The following is a 21,198-nucleotide window of genomic DNA, read 5'->3' as shown; positions in this document are numbered from 1 at the left end:
ACACCCTTGTCTGTCAGTGCCAGCTTCCCTCAGACAAACATACTAAATTGGTCACATCTCTTAGTTTTGAGGCTGTGTAATTTTACATGTAGCACCTGGAAGTTAGAATACCAAAGGTATGCAAATGCATACCAACTGACTGAGAATGCTTGGTAGATAACAACGTATGGTAAATATTATATCAAACAGCTGCAGAAAGCCCAGTTGTGAAACATTGCAGTTACACACAGGAAACAAGGCTGCGAAGTGTACTTCATCTCTGGCTGATGTAAAGCCTGCCTGCAAATGCAACATAAAACAGAACCCTGATTTCACCATCCATGACAGCTCCGTGTTTTTGACTCTCCGTTGAATGTTGGTGCACAGGAGATGAGCGCGCTCTGAAGACATTCACTTCCTCCACCCCAACGGATCGAAGCATAAAGTTACTGGCTTCCTAACTGTACCTCTCACAAAACAGCCACAACTGCCAACTGCACGTGTCAACACACAAGTGCCCGACTTGGTAAGTACACAATGTTTTCTACTCAAACAAATGGATTTTTATTTTGTTTTTAATGCTTCCTTTGTAAGGACCTTTGCTATTCTGTGCCTATATGCATATTTATTCACCTGTATTAATGTTTTCACATCAACCTTTGAATTTAATAAATTCAGTAGAAGTCACCAAGTGTTACTATGACTTGTGCATGTCACTGGCTTTGAATGGTTTTATAACATCAGTTTGCATTTAAATGTTTAATTTGCATAATTTGTGAACCGAACAAAACATAAATCTCCCAGATGTTTATTTGTTTTTCTCAAGTATCTTCCACAACAAACCATGATTCAGCCTCTGAGAATAGAAATTGGTCTGTGGTTTTTAGCTTTTAGCTTTTTGTTTCCATTCAGTCCACATCACCTCCACTTTTCTATGGCTACAGGTATACACTACAATCGGCAAATCAATAGAAACACATAATCCTCATTTTCAAATAAAGCACATATACGCATGTGTATACAACAACAACTTCAGTTCAGATCAGACTACATAAATGACTGTTCTGTAAACTGACAGGAACAGCTCTCACGTATGTAAGTGAGATCCTCGTGGGGGTGTAGTCAGCTTGAGTATAGCGTGTGGGGGAGACAAACAAGCCACTACTGTGTTGTCCTCTCTCTCTCTCTCTGCCGCACCATGGCATGGATCACACGTGGCACTGCATGCTAATGCTTCAGAGGCGGCCCACACACCGGCTAACCCCACAATGGTGCCTGTCCAGACCATATCTGCCCCAGACCCATGCCAGGGTCCGCTATCAGGGTCTGGATGTCTGACACACCCGGCGCAACAGCCATGCACAGTAGCATATGAGCACAGCCATGCACAGTAGCATATAAGCACAGCCATGCATAGTATGAGCCTGATTGTTTGGAGTAGTGTTTAAATTTGGTTGTGACGACTCTGCGTGCTAGCACACACACACACACACAACATTTGAGCTTTTGCCCAACTGACAGTTATCTGCATCCCTTCATACTTGTAGATGTGGTCCACTGATTTGCATGTAGTTTTGATCAAAACAGAACAGAAAGAGTTCATGAATCAGTATTTGTCTAATAATGTACCTTATCATTATTTACTTACACTGTGGCACGTGTTGCATTTTTACACATACATAATCTCCCAAAAAGAGATCAAAAGAGTGCTTGTAATGCGCTGTGCAAGGTTCATGCAGGGCTGTGTGCTGCCTAATCTGGGTTGAGATAAAAAATAAAAAAAAACTCCAGATCTTAGAGCCTTGTACTTAACCTCTGCTCAGACTGGAAGTCGAAATCAAACCAGTGATAACTATGCTTTTGTGATGTTCAGAGATTTTGTGAAATGAGTTAACTGTGTGTGAGAGGGTGAGGCTTGGGCTTACCCAACGTGTGGGAGAGAACTGGTACCCACACCCTAGCACATCCTGTTTATCACATGTACTGAGGCACAAGACTCACAAGGCAAAGAGGGCCAGAAGTAAACTGTCACATTTAGTGACTGAGAAAACCAGCTCTCTGCCAAGCTGAAATTTGAGATGGCAGTCATTGGAAAATAACAACATAACAACACAAAATATTACAAAGATCACTATGTTATCTAGATATAATTTAGCCTGATTCAGGCCAGACAATGATGATGACGATTTCAAACACAATAGAGAAAAGTTTTACTGTTCATTGCACCAAACAGCAAACAATGTCCTTGTTGTGAACAGGCATGTTGTGTAAAGAATTAAAAACCCTATTGCCCCTCCCCCTTCTCTCTCCCTACAGCTAAACCAATCTGAACCAAACTGACTTGGAATTCATTCAGCCACCATGCTTGACAATCAGCAGTCAACCTCCACTTCAAACAATTCGACCAATTCAAGTTTACTAGATGAGCAAACACTGGCATTGTTCAAAAACACCACGGTCAGCAACTTAATTTCCTCAATATACATCATCATCACCATTGTCAACCTTGCCAGTAACGGCGCTGCCCTTTACCTGCTGCTGTTTCGCACCTCCCCCAAGACACCCACCATCATATTCATGATCAACCTCACTCTCACCGACTTGGCTGTGGGCTGCGTGTTGCCCTTCCAGATCCACTACCAATTGGCAGGCTACAACTGGACACTGGGTTCTTGGTCGTGCACCCTGCTCACCGCTGTCTTCTTCGCAAACATGTACTGCTCCATCCTCACCATGACTGCAATCAGCATTGACCGCTACTTGGGTATTGTGAAACCTTTGCTCTTCAGGGACATCCGGGAGAAAACCGTGTATGCCGTGGCCCTGTGCTCAGTCATGTGGGCTTTTGTCTTGGGGATTCTATACCCGCTGCTGAAAGCAGACCTCCTCTATAAGGTAGAGGGTCTGGGCATCAACACCTGCTTTGATGTCATCCGCATGGACCTGCTCCCGAGCATTACAGCATGGGCAGGGTTCTTCGGCGTCATGTTTCTCTTCTTCTTTCTCATCCCCTTTGTGGTCACCATCTTCTGTTACATCAGTATCATCTGCAAGCTGGCCAATGATCCCCACACAAGCCAGCAGAAAGGGAGGGTTGTCCGTCTCGCCATTATTGTGCTGTTTGTCTTCGTGGTGTGCTTCGCCCCCAACAACATCCTGATGATCGTCCATGCAGTCAGCAGACTTTTCTATAAAAAAAGCCTCTACATGGCCTATAAGCTCTCTCTCATGCTGAGCTGTGTGAACAGCTGCCTGGACCCTTTCATCTTGTATTTTGCATGCAAAGAGTTTCGCAAAAAACTCAGGCGGATGCTCAGGCTTCCGTTCCTGAGCAGTGTGGACAACCATGTGGGTCTCCGAGAGGACCTGTACTCCATGCGCTCGCAGCTAGAGGACGATGTCCTTAGCTATAATGGCGAAACAAAGATACTGCGCATTGACAGCATGGTGTCTAACCGCATTTAAATAAAGCAAAGGTTACAGTATGAACAATAAACAGAACATTGGTCACTGCTTAACCACTGTTGACGTGAACAAAGACGTGTCATTAGGCCTACTTTTCACTGAATCTGTCGTTGAAATGAATGTGTGGGGTTATTTCTTTTGTCATTGGTCTGGTGTTGCTAATTTTTCCTCTGGTCTGAGGTTTTGTTGTTGTTGAGAGCATTGTAGCCTAAGGTAGGGCATTAACTGGGAAGAGACAATAAGAATGCAATGTTTTGTTTATATATTTTGTAAGCATTTAAATGATGATATTGAGCTATGCATGTTGCTAAATTATTTATTCCCTATTGCAATTATTTTTTGTTAATAATGTCATTGTTGTAGGAAAATCTGATGTATCGGATGTATCAACCAAAAAGTTCCTTTACGCCTGAGTATAAACTTGGTAGTTGGTAACACTTTCTTAGAGAATCCTAGTAGGCCTATGAATTAAATGGACTATTAGCACTTGTCTTTTAAACACAGATCATGTCATTTTTGTGGATTTTGTGTTTTTTGTGCCAAGTATTGTCTGAAGCCCAGTTATCACATTTGTCACATCACGAATCACATTTTATTGTCTTTTTTTATTTTTGTATTATTATTATTGCTTTATCCATCATGGTCTTTTAAGCTATAATCTTGTTCAGTATTGAATTTCTTTTTCCCCTTTCAGTTTCAAAAGATTCTCATGAAAATCCGTCCATTTTGTGGATTGTACGATTAGTTTATGAGTTTAATATAATGGAGTCTTTGAGCTCTCCTGTTGACAATAGGTTTTTAAATAACTTATTTTGTAAAACTACTCAGGAAAATTGTGTTTTGTCATTGTTTAGGCTATTTTACACAAAGAGGAAGGTAATCTGTGGTGTAGCCTAGGCCTACTTTTTCCCAGTTGGTTGTATAGTTCCCTTTTAGTTGGAAGTAAACAAATGAAGTGTTATGTTGTTACTGATTACTGTAAGTTGAAGAGTTTTGAAATAATATGACTGGTAGTGTGAATTAGCTTCTTGTAGCCTATATTAAATGTGGCTTAATTGGGTTGATCACTAGAAATAAACGCATCACAGCGGCAACAAACGTAATTTGCAGCCAGGGTAGTTGATCACTGCTAGGTTTAGGCTTGAGACTTATCTTGACAAACTACGATGTTGGTAAAATTACTTATCAAATGTGATTAAGTTGCAGCAAGTCTACACATACTACAACATGCACACACAAGATGCATATAGCCTACTACTTGTAGGCCTAGTTTTTTTTTTATTATTATTATTATTAAAGCATTGAGACAACCAAGCAAGCTATGCGATGCAACTGTCATGTGATCATTCTTGCAATAGGTAAATAAAGAATGTTTTTACGCAATTGTTACTATAGTCAGTATGTTTCTATAGCCTAAATTAACCCTTTAAAGATAGTAAATATCTACGATATAACGATTGTTTTTATTTAATGTATTCCTCTCATGTAACTGGAACGCATGTAATCCATTGCCACTCTATTACAGACAACTATTTTCAAATTTGAGCTCATATTTTTGCTATATGGAGTCGTCTATTTGCATACGCAGAGGGGTGCTCGAGGTGACGCTGGCCGGTGCACAACGAACACGTCCATTGCATTAAACTTAGAAGCTTGCGCATGCGTGATTTTGCTCCGCCTGCTGCATTGCTTGACTGGAAGTTCTGTTCGGAACCTTTCAAACCAGTAGATTGCCTCCAGGTAGGTTAAAGAAATGCATAGGCTACGAATGGCGATATAATATTTTAATATTGTTCCTATTGTTCCTTGGGACTGCGTATTATATTGTGCCAACTATGCCGCGCCAGATTCTGTTTTGATCGCAAAAGTTGTTAAATACAAGCGAATCAGCTAGCTAAGTTACCTTAATCATATCTCCAGAATTAAGCATTGCGGCTTAGCCTACTTTCAGTTAAGAATATACAGTGAGTCTTGATTGTTGTAGTTAAGTAGTTTTAGGCTACTTTACATCCTCAGTAGGTAGCCTGAAATACGTGTTCAGACCCTGCCAGTTGTGTAGTCCACCACCACCACCACCGCCGCCGCCGCTGCTGCTGCTGCTGCTGCTCAGGGTCACTCTCTCATAAATTGCAGGCCAAGAATGCCCCCTCAGTGAAACATTTATGTGTCCTTTGCTGTCAAATAGGAGAAGGACAACAGATATCATAAACCATGGTATTAAATCCAGTCATCAACAAGTTGACTGGGAAGCTCGTGGTTCTTGCCAGTGCGTCTCCCAGAAGGCTTGAGATTTTGACAAATGTGGTAAGGCTTTTTCTTGTACAGACTTTCACAGTTAATTGTGTACCACAATCATTTGAATGACTTGTGTTCTTCTCCTATGCTACGTTGTTGTTGCAGGGGCTGCGCTTCGAAGTTGTGCCGTCCTGGTTTAAAGAGACGTTGGACAAAGCCTTATTTAAGGATCCGCAGGACTATGCTGTGGAGACTGCCAGGCAGAAAGCCCTGGAGGTGGCCAGGAGAATGCCATATGTGAGTCCATTCCTCAAGAACATGTACAAGTATTTTGTTTTCTTATTTTTCCATCATTATGGCTGGCTAGTCCACCTCGAGTGTGTGTGTGTGTATGCACACACCGTGTGCATCAGGATTTTGAGAAAGATTTAAACAAAAGTATTTTTTTTTTAGAAACATCTGAAAACCCCTGACATTGTCATTGGAGCAGACACTGTTGTGGTAAGCTGTAACCTGTGATATGTGATCATTTAAGTGATATGATGTGAGTTTAGCTATTCTTCATTCTTCTCAACCTGTGCCCTCCCTCCTCCACACCCAGACAGTGGACGGTCACATCCTGGAGAAACCATCAGACAAGCAAGATGCTTACAGGATGTTGTCCAGGTTCTCTGATTTCCTGTCAGCATGCTGCATTTACAATGCATTAGATATACACTGTGATAACCCTTGTTGGCTCACCGATGGTTGTGCTTGTGTTTTGTGCAGTCTGAGTGGGAAAGAGCACAGCGTCTTCACAGGAGTTGCTATCGTGCTCTGCCAAGAGAAAGAAGGTCAGAAATATATTCAAACATTTTCTGTTGGAACCCCAGATAATATAATGTGAAAAGCTGGTTGTAGGCCAATACGTGTTAATTATGTTATGGTGTCTCTCTGGGCATATCACTTTCTGGTGAACATTTCAGCGTTGACTCTCCTCAGTGCATTTTTCTAGGGTTTGTGTAAAACACTTTGTGTTTTGATGCTCTCTTTCCTCAAGACAAAGAGGTTGACTTCAACGTGGTCGACTTTTATGAGGAGACGAAGGTGAAGTTTGCCGAGTTGTCAGAAGACATGCTGTGGGAGTACATCAACAGTGGGGAGCCAATGTGAGTGTCTGGTCTCTGGTCTAACATCCTCTATACTGTTATCTCTGTCCCGGCCTATATAGTCTGTCAATCAGACAGTCAGACAGTCAATTTCAGTCAGAATGTGAACTCTCTGAACTTGTGGACTTTGACATAATCATCCATTTCATCATGTTTACTTTGAGCTCAGTGTGACGACTGGAACCTGGGAGGCCACAGAGTTAATAAAGGGCTCAAGTGATTAAATCTGTAGAGCATGAATCCCGGCTTTCTTCTTTGTTTTTTTTAACAGTTTTTGTCTAAGACTAGTGAATGCGTACACCTACAATAGCACAGGCATTGTTTAAAATCTAGCGTGCCGTGTGAAAGTAATTGTGATGAATAATTACTTAATATTAACTTAGACTGGCAAACTTCAGGAACACTCAGGAATCAGGTTTATTCTGTTACAAGCAGAGAGGGTAAAAATGGTCTGTGGTAGGCCATGGCACTGAGGCCATGGTCTCTGTTGGATCCACCTCTCTCTCTTCTTCAGTTCTCCATGTTCTTGTTTCACAAACATTGCAAGTTAGTCACTTTTGTATGGGTTAAACAAAGGAAGAATTGGCGGCAAAACAATCCCACATGGTTGGTTCTCCAGATGGCATCAGACACACCTACTTCACACCTATCTGAAGAACATAAGGAGAGATATCTTATATATCTGAAATATCACTTATAGAATGTTCCAAACATTCTCACAATCAAATCATTACAATCCTTGTACTTAGACTATTACAATGATACCAAACATGAATATGTTTACATTTCATGACACATGGATTCAGTATAGCAAGGTGACATCCTTTGTCTTGTGGATCTGATAGCCCTTGGAACCAGTACATTAGCATTTCATTGGGGGAGGGGAGGGTGTCTGTTTTAATGCCAAGAGGGGCCACATGGCTAAAACTAGTCTTGAAACACAACTACATTTATTGCTATCACGTGCCACTTTGGCAATATCTTTGGTGATGTGCCGTGAAAGTGTCCCTTTGACCTGCGCAGAACACAAAATGTTTTGTGAATAGTCTTGTAGAAAAGTATAAGTATTAAACATTACATTACATTACATTTGGCTGACGCTTTTTTAGCCAAAGCGACTAACAACATGGTAAACAGTTTAAGTTTTAGAGCAACAGTACAGTAAGAATAAGTGCATCAGTGACTGCTGTTTTTAACAGTTACTTGTCAGTTTAAGACTGCTGGTGAGTGCTAGGATCAGTAAGACTTGTTGTAAGTGTTGCTATGAGAGGAGATGTTCTCTAAAGAGCTGGGTCTTCAGGAGTTTTTGAAAATGGAGAAGGATGTCCCTGCCCTTGTAGGAACTGGCAGTGTGTTCCACCAACGAGGAACAACAGAGGAGAAAAGTTTGGATTGGCTTGAGCGCGTCGGAGGTAGAGCTAGACGCCGCTTAGATCTGGAGGAGCGAGCGGTCTGGAGGTAGCGTATGTCTGTATGAGGGCATTCAAGTAGGTGGGAGCAGAACCTGAGACTACTTTGTAGGCAAGCGTTAGGGCCTTGAATTTGATGCGGGCCGCCATAGGTAGCCAGTGTAGCTGGATGAGCAGCGGGTAACATGTGCCCTTTTGGGTTGGTTGTAGACCAGGCCGCCAAGCGTTCTGGATCATCTGAAGTGGTTTCACTCGCGCAGGCTGGGAGACCTGTCAGGAGGGCAATGTAGTAGTTGAGTCGTGAGATGACTATTGCCTGAACCAGAAGTTGGGTAGCATCTTGAGTCAGGTAAGTCCTGATTTTCCGTGATGTTGTAGAGTGCTAAACGGCATGACCGGCTTAACTGAGGCAACATGATCTGAGAAGTTTAGTTGGTTGTCGAGAACAACTCCTAGATTTCTTGCAGTCCTGGTAGGTGAAACAGACAGGGAGTCAAATTTGATGTTGATGTCGTGGTGTATGGTAGGTTTAGCTGGGAGGACCAGCAGTTCAGTCTTTGAGAGGTTCAGCTGGAGGTGGTGTGCCTTCATCCATGTAGCTATGTCTGAGAGGCAATCCGAGATCCGCGGCTGAAACCAAGGGGTCATCAGGTGGAAAGGACAGATAGAGCTGTGTGTCGCCTGCATAGCAGTGGTAAGGAGAAGCCATGCTTAACGGATAATCTGTCCCAAGGAGGTGGTGTAGATAGCAAAGAGAAGGGGCCCAGCACTGAGCCCTGGGGACCCCTGTGGTGAGATGGTGAGGTGCAGATAGCTGACCAAGCCATGATAATGCTAAACGAAGGCCCTGTGAGGTAGGATTCAAACCAGGAGAGAGCAGAACCGAGATTCCCATGTTAGCGAAAGTATAGAGAGAAGGATGCGGTGATTAACCGTGTCAAAGGCAACCGATAAGTCAAGCAGAATGAGTACTGATGACCGAGCGGTCGCACTGGCTTCTTTTAAGGCTTCTGAAGTAGGCTCGTAGGTATAGGGTCCAGCGAGCATGTGGTAGGACGGCTGCATGTCAGGAGTCTAGATACTTCACTCTTGGAGAGAGGCGTGAATGCTGAAAAAGATGTACCAGCAGTCCCTAGAGGTTGTAGGAGTGCGGTATCTGAGTCAGATGTGTTGAGTGGGCATGTAGAGAATTGACTGCTGATTGCCGCCACTTTGTTTGTAAAAAATAAAGCGAGGGTATCTGCAGTAAGGCTGGATGGAGGAGGAGGCAGCTGAGGGTTGAGTAGAGGGTTGAGTGAAGGTTGAGAAAAGTTTTCGAGTGTCTGTAGCGCTGTTGATTTTGTCATTGTAGAAAGCCGTCTTAGCAGCAGTGATGCTGGATGAGAAGGAGGTCAGGAGTGTCTGGTAGTTTTTGAGGTCATCAGTTAGTTTGGATTTGTGCCATTTCCTCTCCGCGGCTCTGAGTTTGGTGCGCTGCGATCGGAGGAGGTAAGAGGGCACAGCTCGTCTAGACACAAGGTCAGTGTGGAGCAGAGCGAGTCTGTGGCCTCATTAACCTCCAGAGAGGAGAAGGTGTTGAGTGGAGGTAGACCAGAGGCAACCACAGAGGAGAAGTGCGTTGGAGACAGGTTCGGATGTTGCGGGCGAGCGTGACCATCGGCTGAGGAGCCGGAGGCTGTTCTGTCAGGCTGGCGTTGAACTGGATGAAGAAGTGGTCAGAAAGATGGAGAGGCGTCACCATGAGGGTGCTGCAGTTCAGTGAAAGAAGAAGTCAAGCTCTTTGCCAGCTTTGTGAGTCGGTGGGCTTTGAACCAGTTTGAGGTCAAAGGAGTGGATCAGGGCCAGAAAGTCCGCTGAGCCTGGGGCATCTAAGTGGATGTTCATATCACCGAGAACAAGAAGCGGACAGTCATGCTCAGGGATGGAGGACAGCAGAGTGTCAAGTTCGTCCATAAAGTCACCTAGTTGGCCTGGAGGGCGGTAGATGACCAGCACGTAGAGTTTTGCTGGGGCGGTCACTGTGATGGCATGGAATTCGAATGAGACATATTTGTTTGAAGGCAGTAGCGGGGTGAATTTCCATTTGTTGGAGATCAGCAGGCCCGTCCCGCCTCCTCGTCCAGATAGGCGAGGGGTGTGGGATAGTGTAAGGTTAGTGGAGAGTGCAGCCGGGGTGGCAGTGTTCTCTGGTTTGATCCAAGTCTCAGTGAGAGCAAGGAGTTCCAATGAAAGGTGGTTGGCATAGCCAGCTATGAAGTCCGTTTTGTTGACTGCGGATTGACAGTTCCACAAGCCCATGGAGAAGGAGGTTTCTGTAGGTAAGGACCGCTTAAGTTGCTGGAGGTTAAGGCGATTTCTGCCCCTTTTGGCATGATGCCGTTGCCATTAAACAAGGTGCCTAGTTGAAAAGAGAAATGTATTCATCTCCTAACATGACCATTTGCAATTTAAATAAATCTGTTAAAGATGATATTTATGAAAACGGAGTGTCTATTTGCTACTTCCCTGGTGCAAATAGCCTTGGCCACACAGCTCAACTATTCACACCCTGTGACAGGGTTTCTCGTGTGCATAAAAACATGGCGGACATTTTTTCGTCAGCAGAAAGTGAAGAATTCTTCAAGTGAAGAAAGATTTCGGTACTAATATCTGTTCAAATTAGTTTCGGGTGGAAAAGTTGTGTTTTATTTTGCAACAATTAGCTAGTTTACACACCAGCGTGTAAATAGCACACATTACTATATACACCAGGCTATGAATAGCATCCACTTCTAATTATACAGTGATGCAAACAGCATACCTTACTCAGAGTGTCTATTTGCACCCCTGGTACGAATAGCATAGGTGTTGTGTGATCAGTATGCCAGGGTATATGCACAGGGGCAAATAGCATACACTGATATTTGTACCAGGCAGGGTATTAATAGAACACATTGCTGTGTGCACCAGGGTACGAGCGTTCACTTCTAATTGCACCAGGGTACGTGTGTTCATACTCATTTTCTTAAAGATAGTAGGAATTGTTTAGTAAAAATGCCCGGCCCTCGTCTTCCTTGATGTTTGTCTTGCCAGGGACAAGGCTGGGGGCTACGGCATCCAGGCCCTGGGAGGAATGCTGGTGGAGTACGTCCACGGGGACTTCCTCAACGTTGTGGGTTTCCCTCTCAACCACTTCTGCAAGACGCTGGGCACCATCTACAACAGTCCTCTGGAGAGCCCGGTCCACAAGATCGCACGGGAGGACTCCTCGGGGGAGACCTGGCCCCTGGTCAACAGCCTGTCCAAATGCGCCGAGAACGGTGAGCTGGAGCCGTCTGACCCGGCCAATGACAGTGCCGACAGCGAGGCAGTGTCCATTAGTGGCGCCAGTGCCAGCGGCGTCCAGGAGCAGAACGTTGTCGGGCCCGAGTCGGCGTCGGAGTCAGCATCGCCGTGTAGCTGCAACCGAGAGGACTTCCCCCACAAAATAGTTGACATCATGGATGGGTTCAAAGCCTCAAAGGTAGTGCTGGGAGAACTGGCTGGTGTCAAATGGGTTGATCGCTCAAAAATGAAAATATTCTCTTCACCTGCTAATAGTCATGTCAATAGTTCAGGGGAACAAAATGTGTTTAATTATTGAGCTCTGTCTGAGGGAATAGTATTCAGTTATTCCTGGTTATTCCCAGTTATTCCTGGTCCTTTGCCCTGTCCTCATCCTATTTTTCTGAAACTCCTCTTCTTTTGTGCTGTACTGTGACGGAAATAATTTTATTTGCAGAATTTTCATTTCACTTGATATTGCTGTGTGTTTCCTCAACATAGGTGCATGTTGGTCCCACCTCAGTTAGAGATGAATATGATAAGATTGTGCTGTTTTATTTCTTTGGATTTTGTTAGATTTCTCAATATTGAGGTGGAGTTCCCCACCTTTGGTTTCTTGAGAACGGGCAGTGGAATAAGAACACCTTGCATGCTTGACAGCATGAATGTGTCAGAGGAGATCAGAAACCAACTTTTTTTTTTTTTGGTTCCGTGGTTTGCTTTTCAATGTCTCTGCAAACGTGTGAACTTCTCACACACGCTATGACTGTACTCTGTGTTGTGAACGCTGGATGTGCAGTTTGTACTCTGTGCTACGCTGTTGTTTGAACTTCTGGTGTGTGTGTGTGTGTGTGTGTGTGTGTGTGTGGTTTTTTGCTTCTTCCCAGCAGCAAGTTTAATCTGAGGTGGGGGTGTGTGTGTGTGTCTGTGTGTGTTTGGGTGTGTGTGTGTATTGTTTTATTTCTCTTTAATCAGGCTTTGTTTGCGGCATGCAAGCTAAACATCTTTGATGTTTTGAGCGTATCAGTGGAGCTCTCAGCGAAGGAGGTGGCGGCGAGGATTAAGGCTTCTGAGGAAGGGTCAGCGCGGCTACTGGATGCCTGCGTGTCTCTGGGTCTGCTGGAGAGGAGGACGCGCAATGATGGAGACCCCGGTCAGTAGTCCCATATTCGCTGTCGTGGAGAGAGACAGCTGTTAGTCAGAGCCACTGAAAAGCCAGAGTAGTGGCCTAACATGAATTTATCCTCAATCTCATGGCATTGGGTAAAGCTACTGTTAGAGTAGACGGAAATCTTTATAAAAATAAAACTGTGGGTGTCCATGTGATTACCTTACTTTAGCAGTTGACTTCATGAAGCTAAATGGCACAATTACAACAGTTACTACATTAAAACCTCAATTTTAAAATTGAAGTTATTATTGCATCAGTTAATCATCTTGTGTAAGTAACATTGATATTTTTTGCTAACTTCCAGCTCGAATAGAACCCCATTGCCTGTGGGGAGCACATGCAAAAGAATAGGCAGAAATGGATGCCTATATTCTCTCACATTTCCTGAATGGTTAACCCATTACTCCTAAAATGCCTACTAAAAACGCCTATAGAATCCTATGGCATTCTAGACTAAATAACCTTATTTCCTGAGGGTTTTCTGAAAAAATACTAAAAATTGTCAACGTCTACCAAAATGTAATATCTAAGCCTCTGTAGCACCTAGAAACATGAAATAAAAAGCATGCTGCACTACGCAGCAACCAGCGGGAGATTCAGTGCTGCACTATGCAGCAACAGGCGGGAGATAGAATGTTGCGTCATGCAGCATCCGGCGCGAATGGGTTAATACTGTCCTATTGTGTTGATACTATCTGATTATTCTGAGGTTATAGTTGCTGATTACAAAGCCCAGTAGTCTCAGAGATTCTTTTTCTGCTGAGGAAGTATTATTGTGATAGTCATCTGAACACCGAGGCAGCTAATTCAGGGGTAGATAGCAGCCCCTCTATCTTAGAACAGTCTCAAACAAGGGAATTTGCGGTGCAGGTGGCTACAGTGTCTGTATCATGTTTGGTTCGAGTCCGACCCGCAAGACATTAGTACATACCGTCTGAATTAAGGGCAAAGCAAGTGCAAAAATAACTTGAAATAAAAAGTCATATTTATGGTGTTTTTTTAACAGTGTTCACCCCTGCTGATTGGCTGCCTTTGCTAAGTATGTTTTTGTAATGTATCTGATCCTAAATCCTCTCTTGCCTCATCCTGACCCTGCCATTTTGAACGTCTCTTTTATGGGGATATGGCCAGAATTAGATCAGTTGTTCATCCCATGTAGCTGCTTGGCTGCCTTTGCTAAGCATCTTTTTTGTAATGTATGCGGCTCTGGTCCTCCATCTTGTCCCATGCCGACGCTGCTGTGCTCTGTTCTGATGTCTCATTGTATGGCCCACTCCAGTGTACAGTAACACAGCGGAGGCCAGTCGGTTCCTGGTGGCGGATAGCCCGCTGTCACTGCACGGCTACATCCTCCACTGTAACGACCTTGTGTGGCCTCTCTTCACCCATCTGGAGTCCGCTGTCAGGGAAGGAGCCAATCAGTATGAGCGAGCCTTCGGGAAGAAAGCTGAGGACCTGTTTCAGGTGATCTGGCACATACACGTGGAATATGGATGTATAGTATGATAGGTGCACAATATAAGAGCATTTTTAAAAGAGTCAAAAGTGTAAAATGTTGTAGTGGAAATGTACCGTGTGAAAATACTATAGTGAAGTCTGCCGTGTAAAAATACAGTATTTTGCCATTCAATGGCGGCTTTTTTGAAGAGGAAATATAGTCCAGTCATTTTAAGCCAAAATAGGGGTCAACGTTGAACAAATTGCAACAGAAGAAAACTTAACTGATTTTGTATCCTCAATATGTCCTGAGTAAGGGGAAAAAAGCCCCGAAGAATCCCAAAAGGGGAAAGTTTGGAAAAGACCTAAATATACCCTATTCATGCGCCTATTCAGTATTTTTCTCACGCAAATAGGGGGACAAAATTAACCTTCACATATCACCATGAAAATTACTGAGTTGATTACTTACATCAAGACAAACAAAAATGTATTATAAGTTTTTTGAAATTGTTTGTTAACATGGGCAAACAGGGCATAATGTAATTATGTATAGCTATAGGCAAAGTAAGGTCTGACCCAAAACTAATTGCAACATTTGACAAACAAATTGCCCAAGGCATGGAGGAAGATGGGAAATGTCTTAAATGGAGTTATATCTTCTCCAGAGGGTATATGTTTTCAGAAATGTATAGTTTAGGGTGTTTAATCTGTTTCCCTTAATAGTGCAGGCCAAAATGTATCAGCTGTTCACTTGATTCGCCTATACAGAATAGAGGAGTATATGCATGGTACGGAGGAAGATGGGACATACGTTGATTGATGCTATATTGCATGTACAGTGCATATGCTTTTAGAATATGTATAGTTTTGACTGTTCTAGTACTTTGGTAAAACCATGACTCATGCATAGGCATGCATTGTTAATTATTAATCTTAAACTATATTTATTAGTATAGCATGCACCTTTTTGCCAGATGTCACAACAATAGAGTCACCTTTTTGGAGGTGCAGTTATCCCATCATCCCATCTGCACCCTTCTGTCGAATTTGGACATTATCATGTCCATCTTCAACTTTGCCTTCACAATTTTCAAAGTTAAGTTAGATGGGGTCAGATATTCTTTAGAATGTGTATTCTACAACATTCTAATTACAGTTTTGTCAGTATTTGCTGAAGAATAATGGATAAAACAACCCTCATTTTAACATATTTCCACCAACTGGATTTTCATGGTCTTTTACTATGGTGTTTAGATCACCAATTGAAATATAAAAATTTGAAAATAAATTCTGTTGCAATTAGTTTTGGGTCAGACCTTTGCCTGGACTATTAGCTCCGTTGTGGTATTTATACAAATTAGCTATACGTAATTACATTATGCCCTGTTTGCCCATGTTAACAAACAATTTCAAAAAACTTGTAATACATTTTTTGTTTGTCTTGATGTAAGTAATCAACTCAGTAATTTTCAAGGTGATATGTGAAGGTTAATTTTTTCCCCCTATTTGCGTGAGAAAAATACTGAATAGGCGCATGAATAGGGTATATTTAGGTCTTTTTCTAAACTTTTCCCTATTGGGATTCTTCGGAGCTTTTTTTCTCTTATTCAGGACATATTGAGGATACAAAATCAGTTAAGTTTGCTTCTGTTGCAATTTGTTCAACCTTTTTTTATAAAATGACTGGACTAATATCACCAGATGTAAATGCATTAATTTGCTTCTCACCTTTTTGAGTGTGAGTTATCATGCCCTGAGAATTATGTTTGTTCTGTTTTAACTCCCCACCTTCAGGATGCATACTTCAAAAAAGAGGAAGTGAAGATGAGGTTCATGAAAGCCATGCACAGTATTGCGAAAGTGACTGCGAAAGACTTGGCTACAGCTTTTGATCTGTCCATGTTTAAAACGGCATGTGATGTTGGAGGTACGCATGTCCAATGTGTTATGAAATATTATGTATACAGTATATACATATATAAGGCATAATAGCACATATTTATTTATTTATTACAAATGTGCTTAATGCAGGCTAAAACTTTTTTTGGGGGGGTCTAAAATGCTTAAAGTCGCTTTGGACAAAAGCTTCTGCTAAATTCCATAACCATAACCATGATCCAAATCCACCAGTTTTAACAGATTTAACAGTTTATCTTGGTCAACCTTCCACTTGCACTTTGATTTTAAGTTGTATTCCTGTGTAAGGCCATTACATGCTTTCACTATTGACCCTTTCAACAAGGTAAACAAAAACAATGCTTGAACGTTCTATTTGGGCCCCAATCTACTTCCTCTGCATTAAGATAACATATGGAATGTTAAAAAGGAAGCCTTGTGGGGCCAACTATGATGCTGATAATGGAACTCTCTTGAAAGGGTCTATAGGTTTTACCTAGAACTTTCACATTTAAGATTTATCAAAATATACTGCTAAAAAAAATTAAGGGAAACATTTGGTTTTCTACAATAATTTAAACACAGTTTTTGAAACCTTCCACCCTTTTCTCCATTCTCAAACTACATTCACAGAATGTCTGACAGTTCTTGCTAAATAAAACACTCGCCTCAAAAGTTTTACTTGTGCTCAGAACCAAACAGTGTCAGAGTACCGATCCAGTGTACAGTATGATTGAAGTGTTCCCTTCATTTTTGAGCAGTATATATTCTTTTAAGTGTTACATAAAAACAACATATAAAAAAAGACAATGGAAATCTATGTTAAATAGTTAACATTATATAATATTTCGTTATCGTTTTGATTTGGTATTGTTCATTTCTCTTCTCTCACTCACTTGGTCGTGATTTAAATAGTGCAAAGTGCAAAGAGTTACCGTGCATGAGTTGTAACTGTTGTGTGGCATGTGGGAGTATTGAGCTTACTCAGTCATTGCTCCTGCACTGCAAATGCACAGATTGGATCATGGATATACCTAGTTATTAAATCAGCTTTATAGACTTGAGACTTTACTAAAAGTGTATTAAAGAAGTTGTTCTTTTTTATATTCTACACAGGATGCACTGGAGCGATGGCATATGAGTTTACCCAGATTTACCCAGAAATGTCAGTATCAGTTTTTGACTTGCCACATGTCATTGCTATGAGTGGCCGTTTCCAGCCGAGAGATCCAAATGACAGAGTGACATTTGTTGCTGGTAAGTGTCGTATTCAAATTGAAAGTGAATACTTATGTTACAATTTCCTTGCTATTGTCTGCAATTGTGGTACATTAAAAAAAAAAAAAAGATTTCTGCACGTTTTGTACGTGGGATGCTGTTGCTGCTACACCGTGGTTGTGTGTTAGAAGTGACCTGTGGTTGCGGTGACCTATTTTATCTCCGCCATATTGAGTCAGATTCATTATCGCTGCCTGTCCCTGAAATGTTGCACTTTTCTGTGTGGTTTTTGGAAAACACATTTGGTGTGTCTCCTATGCCCCTACTTTTTTAATATTTTCTTTGTATATATTTTAAAAATAAGAAGATACAGTACAGGAGATACCAATATTGCACTGATTTGTCTGTAAGCATTTGCCTTCCATTTGGAACATATTATCTTCCTATTCCAAAACAAACTATAATAATAACCCATAGCCGTGTAGATGGGGTCTGTAAAGACATGTAGCAATAACCCTGTGCTTGCACTTGTCATGTACAAACAAGATGTGCACTACTAAATGGATGAGTCGACCTACAAAGGGATATGGAATGTGCATTTTGTGGATGAGCTGATTGTAATGATTTGTGTAATTTTATTGTGCCTAATGGTTATTGACCTTGACAATCACGTTCACATTTGAAAGGTATACAGGAGTCCTCATGAGCCAGTGCTGCACAGGATGTCACTTCAGCCCACCCATATCTATGTGTACACTGCTCTCTAGAGGATAGGAATGCAATTGTTCACAAAGCACATGTTGGTCCATAGCAAACTTCATCTGTCTCCTCTTTTTTGTACTTTAACAGGTGATTTCTTTAAAGATCCACTGCCCAAAGCAGAGCTGTACATCCTAGCAAGGATCCTCCATGATTGGTCCCTGGAGAAAGTCCACCAGCTACTAGATAAACTCTCTAAGCACTGCAGTCCAGGTAAGATATTTAAAAAAATATTTTGCTGATCTTACGTTACTGTGTTAACAACACAGAAAAAACACTTGAAAAAAATTCTTCTCGTTGTGAAAGAAAACCATTACTGTAGATCTAAAAGGACTTCTCTCTTTCAAGCTGAAACTACTGTACAGTTAAATGAACAATGTAAAGAGACCACAGGGAGATAGAACAGCATTCAAGTTGAATGTATGATTGAAGCTAGCATCTACTGTCACACCCAAAACTTAAATGTCTTACTCATCCCCATGGCCCAGATTGAGTGTTTGATCCTATTGCAAGACTGTTTCTTGCTACATAGGTTACAAGTACACAGTCACTGATCATCCACTGAAATGTCAGAGAAACACATTCTATTGTAGAGGTGCCAAATATATCAGCATGAATGATAATCGTCATATTGAGCAAATCTAATTCTTGTTTACATGTCAGTAATGCACAATACTGTAAGTAATCTAGTGCCATTATATTATTAGTGCCAGTTCTTGTTCTTTTTGTATGCTTTTGTACAATTATGGTTGCAGACTCTGTACCTCACTACAATCACATTTTAACTAATTCATAAAATTCATTAATTACCATAAAAGGTAAAAAAAAAAAAATAGGTACCAGTACTGTATGTAAGGAAGGAACCGCATGTAAAATTGTGACCAAAACTGGTACTGCAATCAATTTCAAATTACTGTAGAGCGGTGTATGACCTCCCCCTCCCCCCTGACTGGCAGAGCTGGCTACCCGGATCCCAAAACACTACTGACTTTGTGATTAGCAGATAGGTGGAGGGTGGCGCATCAGGCCAAAACACAACATGACAACATCAACATCAGTTGAGGGCTGCAACTTCACTTTTTAAATGACAATATCCTGGCCGGACTATTGTTGTCAGTGATATAAGTATTTGAAATGAACATGATTTCTTAATGTCTAGTGACATATCAGGGCCATATTATGATTAATTGAAATACATTTCTTACATACGGTTCCTTTAACATGAATGTTTAAACCTCAAAGTGGAAGTAATGAATGGTGTGGGTTTATTTAGTGTAATAACTGACAAATACAGTATACACACCCTTTCCCTCCGTCTGTCTCCTTGTCTCCCCTATGTTCATGCCTTTCTGCGATACAAACAAACACGGCCTTCTTGCTATCTGTCTCAAACTCGGCACCTACACACGCGCACACACACACATGCGTGCATATTATACACGCATGCATACACGCACACACACACACACACACACTCGCATTAAATGATTGTTAAGCATGACGCAACACAAACAACCCTCTCTTTGTATCTCTCTCAACCTCTTACCCCTACACACACACATACACACACACACACACACACACACACGTGCATGAAATGTTTGCTAAGCATAGTGTGGTGCATGGTGTGCCTGCCCCCCACCCCCAGGAAGCGGCGTGCTGGTGTGTGAGATCCTGCTGGAGGAGGGGCTGTGGGGGCCGAGCCGGGCCTTCCTGCAGGCCCTCAGCATGACCGAGGGCTCACAGCGCAGCGCCTCCCAGTACACCCTGCTCCTGGGCCAGCACGGCTTCACACAGACCCGCCTCAAGAACACCAACAACCTCCTGGATGCCATGCTCTTCCTCAAGGACTGACCATGACCATTGATGATGATGATGATCATCATCATCTGGCTCTCCTTCTTCTCAAACTCTCAAGCACACATCATGAGCTTCCTTTACTGAGCCTAGTGACTAACGATGATCTCTCTAATGAGTTTATCGTGTTTTTTTCACTGTTGACAACACTACCTGTAGATTTCTCTGGTTTTGTAATTGAATTGTAAATAATCATACTAATTTATTGATCTCTGAATTGTTGCTATGACAAATAATGAAATAAATATATTTTTAATCCCAAGAGTTTGGCCTTCTTGTAGTAATGTCTTATGTGATTGAGTGAAATCTCCCTGTCATTTCATATTGTGTTTGTGTTAACCTCCAACATTGTATATGTGCACGTGTACACTGCTTACACACATTCACTACTTTGCATTGGACAGAGAGCGAGAGAGTATGTGTATGTGTATATGTGTCCTGGACCTAACAGTGACCACGCCACCCTGTGTTTTGAATGTCAGGCTGCCATTTTCTCCTGGCCGAGACACTGTTGGATGAGGGAAAGCCCAGGGCAAGCGTGAGCAGAGCCCGTCTGCAATGCCTCAACATGCTGGTGCAGACGCAGGGCAGAGAGAGGACCACGCGGCGCTACAGAGCCATCCTGCACGCCTCCGGGTTGCGTCTGCTCAGAGTTCATTACACAGGGAACTTCCTAGATGCTATGCTTTGTATCAAGACGTAGTAGTTTCAGCTCAACACACATCCATTTATTTTGTTTTCCTTTTTTATTGTTTTAATATAATTTGTAGGTAAATATGTGATTTAGTTTTGGCAAAGGCTGATATTTTAGATCAACAACCAATCAAATCGCCCCCCTCTTCCCTGAGCACTGTGTTGATTACCTGGGATTGTTTATGATTTAGTTCACTTGGTTCAAGCAGCAGCACAGTCCAGTGTTTCCTATTTACAGAGCCAGCACTGTATGTGAACGTTGAACAGTTAAAGAACCAAGGGCCAATTCACTAAATCTGACAAAGGGTGTGGGATCCTTTTCAAATTAAAGGAAATTAAATTAATAAATGTGACCAATAAATAACTACTAAGTCAAAGTCTGCTTTATTGTCAATTTCTTCACATGTCAAGACATACAAAGAGATCGAAATTGCGTTTCCTACTATCCCACGGTGGAGACAAGACATATTTTACCAATTAGGTCCACAGACAAACAACATTCAAGTAAACCAGTACTCAAACTCGTGTTCCTGCTTTTGTTGGTGCGTTGGTGCTTGAGCGTTCCAAACTATACCACACATGTTCAATAGCGTTCCAACCTATACCACATGTTCAGTAGGCGACA

The 21,198-nt window shown here is 42.1% G+C and overlaps 2 protein-coding genes across 3 annotated transcripts; both read left to right on the top strand.

Moving 5' to 3' along the window:
• The first annotated feature begins 279 nt into the window (after positions 1 to 279).
• Positions 280 to 4,271, top strand: p2ry8 (P2Y receptor family member 8). Its single transcript, XM_048239616.1, has 2 exons — positions 280 to 505; positions 2,296 to 4,271. The coding sequence occupies exon 2, from the start codon at positions 2,341 to 2,343 to the stop codon at positions 3,442 to 3,444; it is 1,104 nt and encodes a 367-aa protein (XP_048095573.1). The 5' UTR covers positions 280 to 505; positions 2,296 to 2,340; the 3' UTR covers positions 3,445 to 4,271.
• Positions 4,272 to 5,077: 806 nt separating this feature from the next.
• asmtl (acetylserotonin O-methyltransferase-like) lies at positions 5,078 to 20,939 on the top strand. 2 transcript variants are annotated; one of them, XM_048239977.1, is made up of 14 exons: positions 5,078 to 5,184; positions 5,630 to 5,748; positions 5,845 to 5,976; positions 6,133 to 6,180; positions 6,281 to 6,345; positions 6,448 to 6,512; positions 6,719 to 6,827; positions 11,309 to 11,738; positions 12,515 to 12,692; positions 13,990 to 14,174; positions 15,945 to 16,077; positions 17,163 to 17,303; positions 18,114 to 18,236; positions 20,363 to 20,939. In XM_048239977.1, the coding sequence occupies exons 2-14, from the start codon at positions 5,656 to 5,658 to the stop codon at positions 20,581 to 20,583; spliced, it is 1,923 nt and encodes a 640-aa protein (XP_048095934.1). In that variant the 5' UTR covers positions 5,078 to 5,184; positions 5,630 to 5,655; the 3' UTR covers positions 20,584 to 20,939. The 2 variants fall into 2 exon arrangements, with proteins under 2 accessions (XP_048095934.1, XP_048095935.1); XM_048239978.1 differs by lacking the exon at positions 20,363 to 20,939 and adding an exon at positions 19,672 to 20,346.
• The last annotated feature ends 259 nt before the right edge of the window (positions 20,940 to 21,198 follow it).

The sequence above is a fragment of the Alosa alosa genome, chromosome 3 (assembly GCF_017589495.1).
Source record: "Alosa alosa isolate M-15738 ecotype Scorff River chromosome 3, AALO_Geno_1.1, whole genome shotgun sequence".
In the NCBI taxonomy this organism is placed as follows: domain Eukaryota; kingdom Metazoa; phylum Chordata; class Actinopteri; order Clupeiformes; family Clupeidae; genus Alosa; species Alosa alosa.
The sequence above is the reverse complement of the archived record's forward strand: the minus strand, read 5'-3'. Positions and strand labels throughout refer to the sequence as shown.

Bases quoted from the DNA above. Each gene is read 5' to 3' on its own strand.
- p2ry8 (XM_048239616.1), top strand. From the start codon at position 2,341: ATGCTTGACAATCAGCAGTCAACCTCCACTTCAAACAATTCGACCAAT.
- asmtl (XM_048239977.1), top strand. From the start codon at position 5,656: ATGGTATTAAATCCAGTCATCAACAAGTTGACTGGGAAGCTCGTGGTT. The intron at 6,181-6,280 runs GTAAGCTGTAAC...CTCCACACCCAG, and splicing joins TTGGAGCAGACACTGTTGTG to ACAGTGGACGGTCACATCCT. The intron at 17,304-18,113 runs GTAAGTGTCGTA...GTACTTTAACAG, and splicing joins CAGAGTGACATTTGTTGCTG to GTGATTTCTTTAAAGATCCA.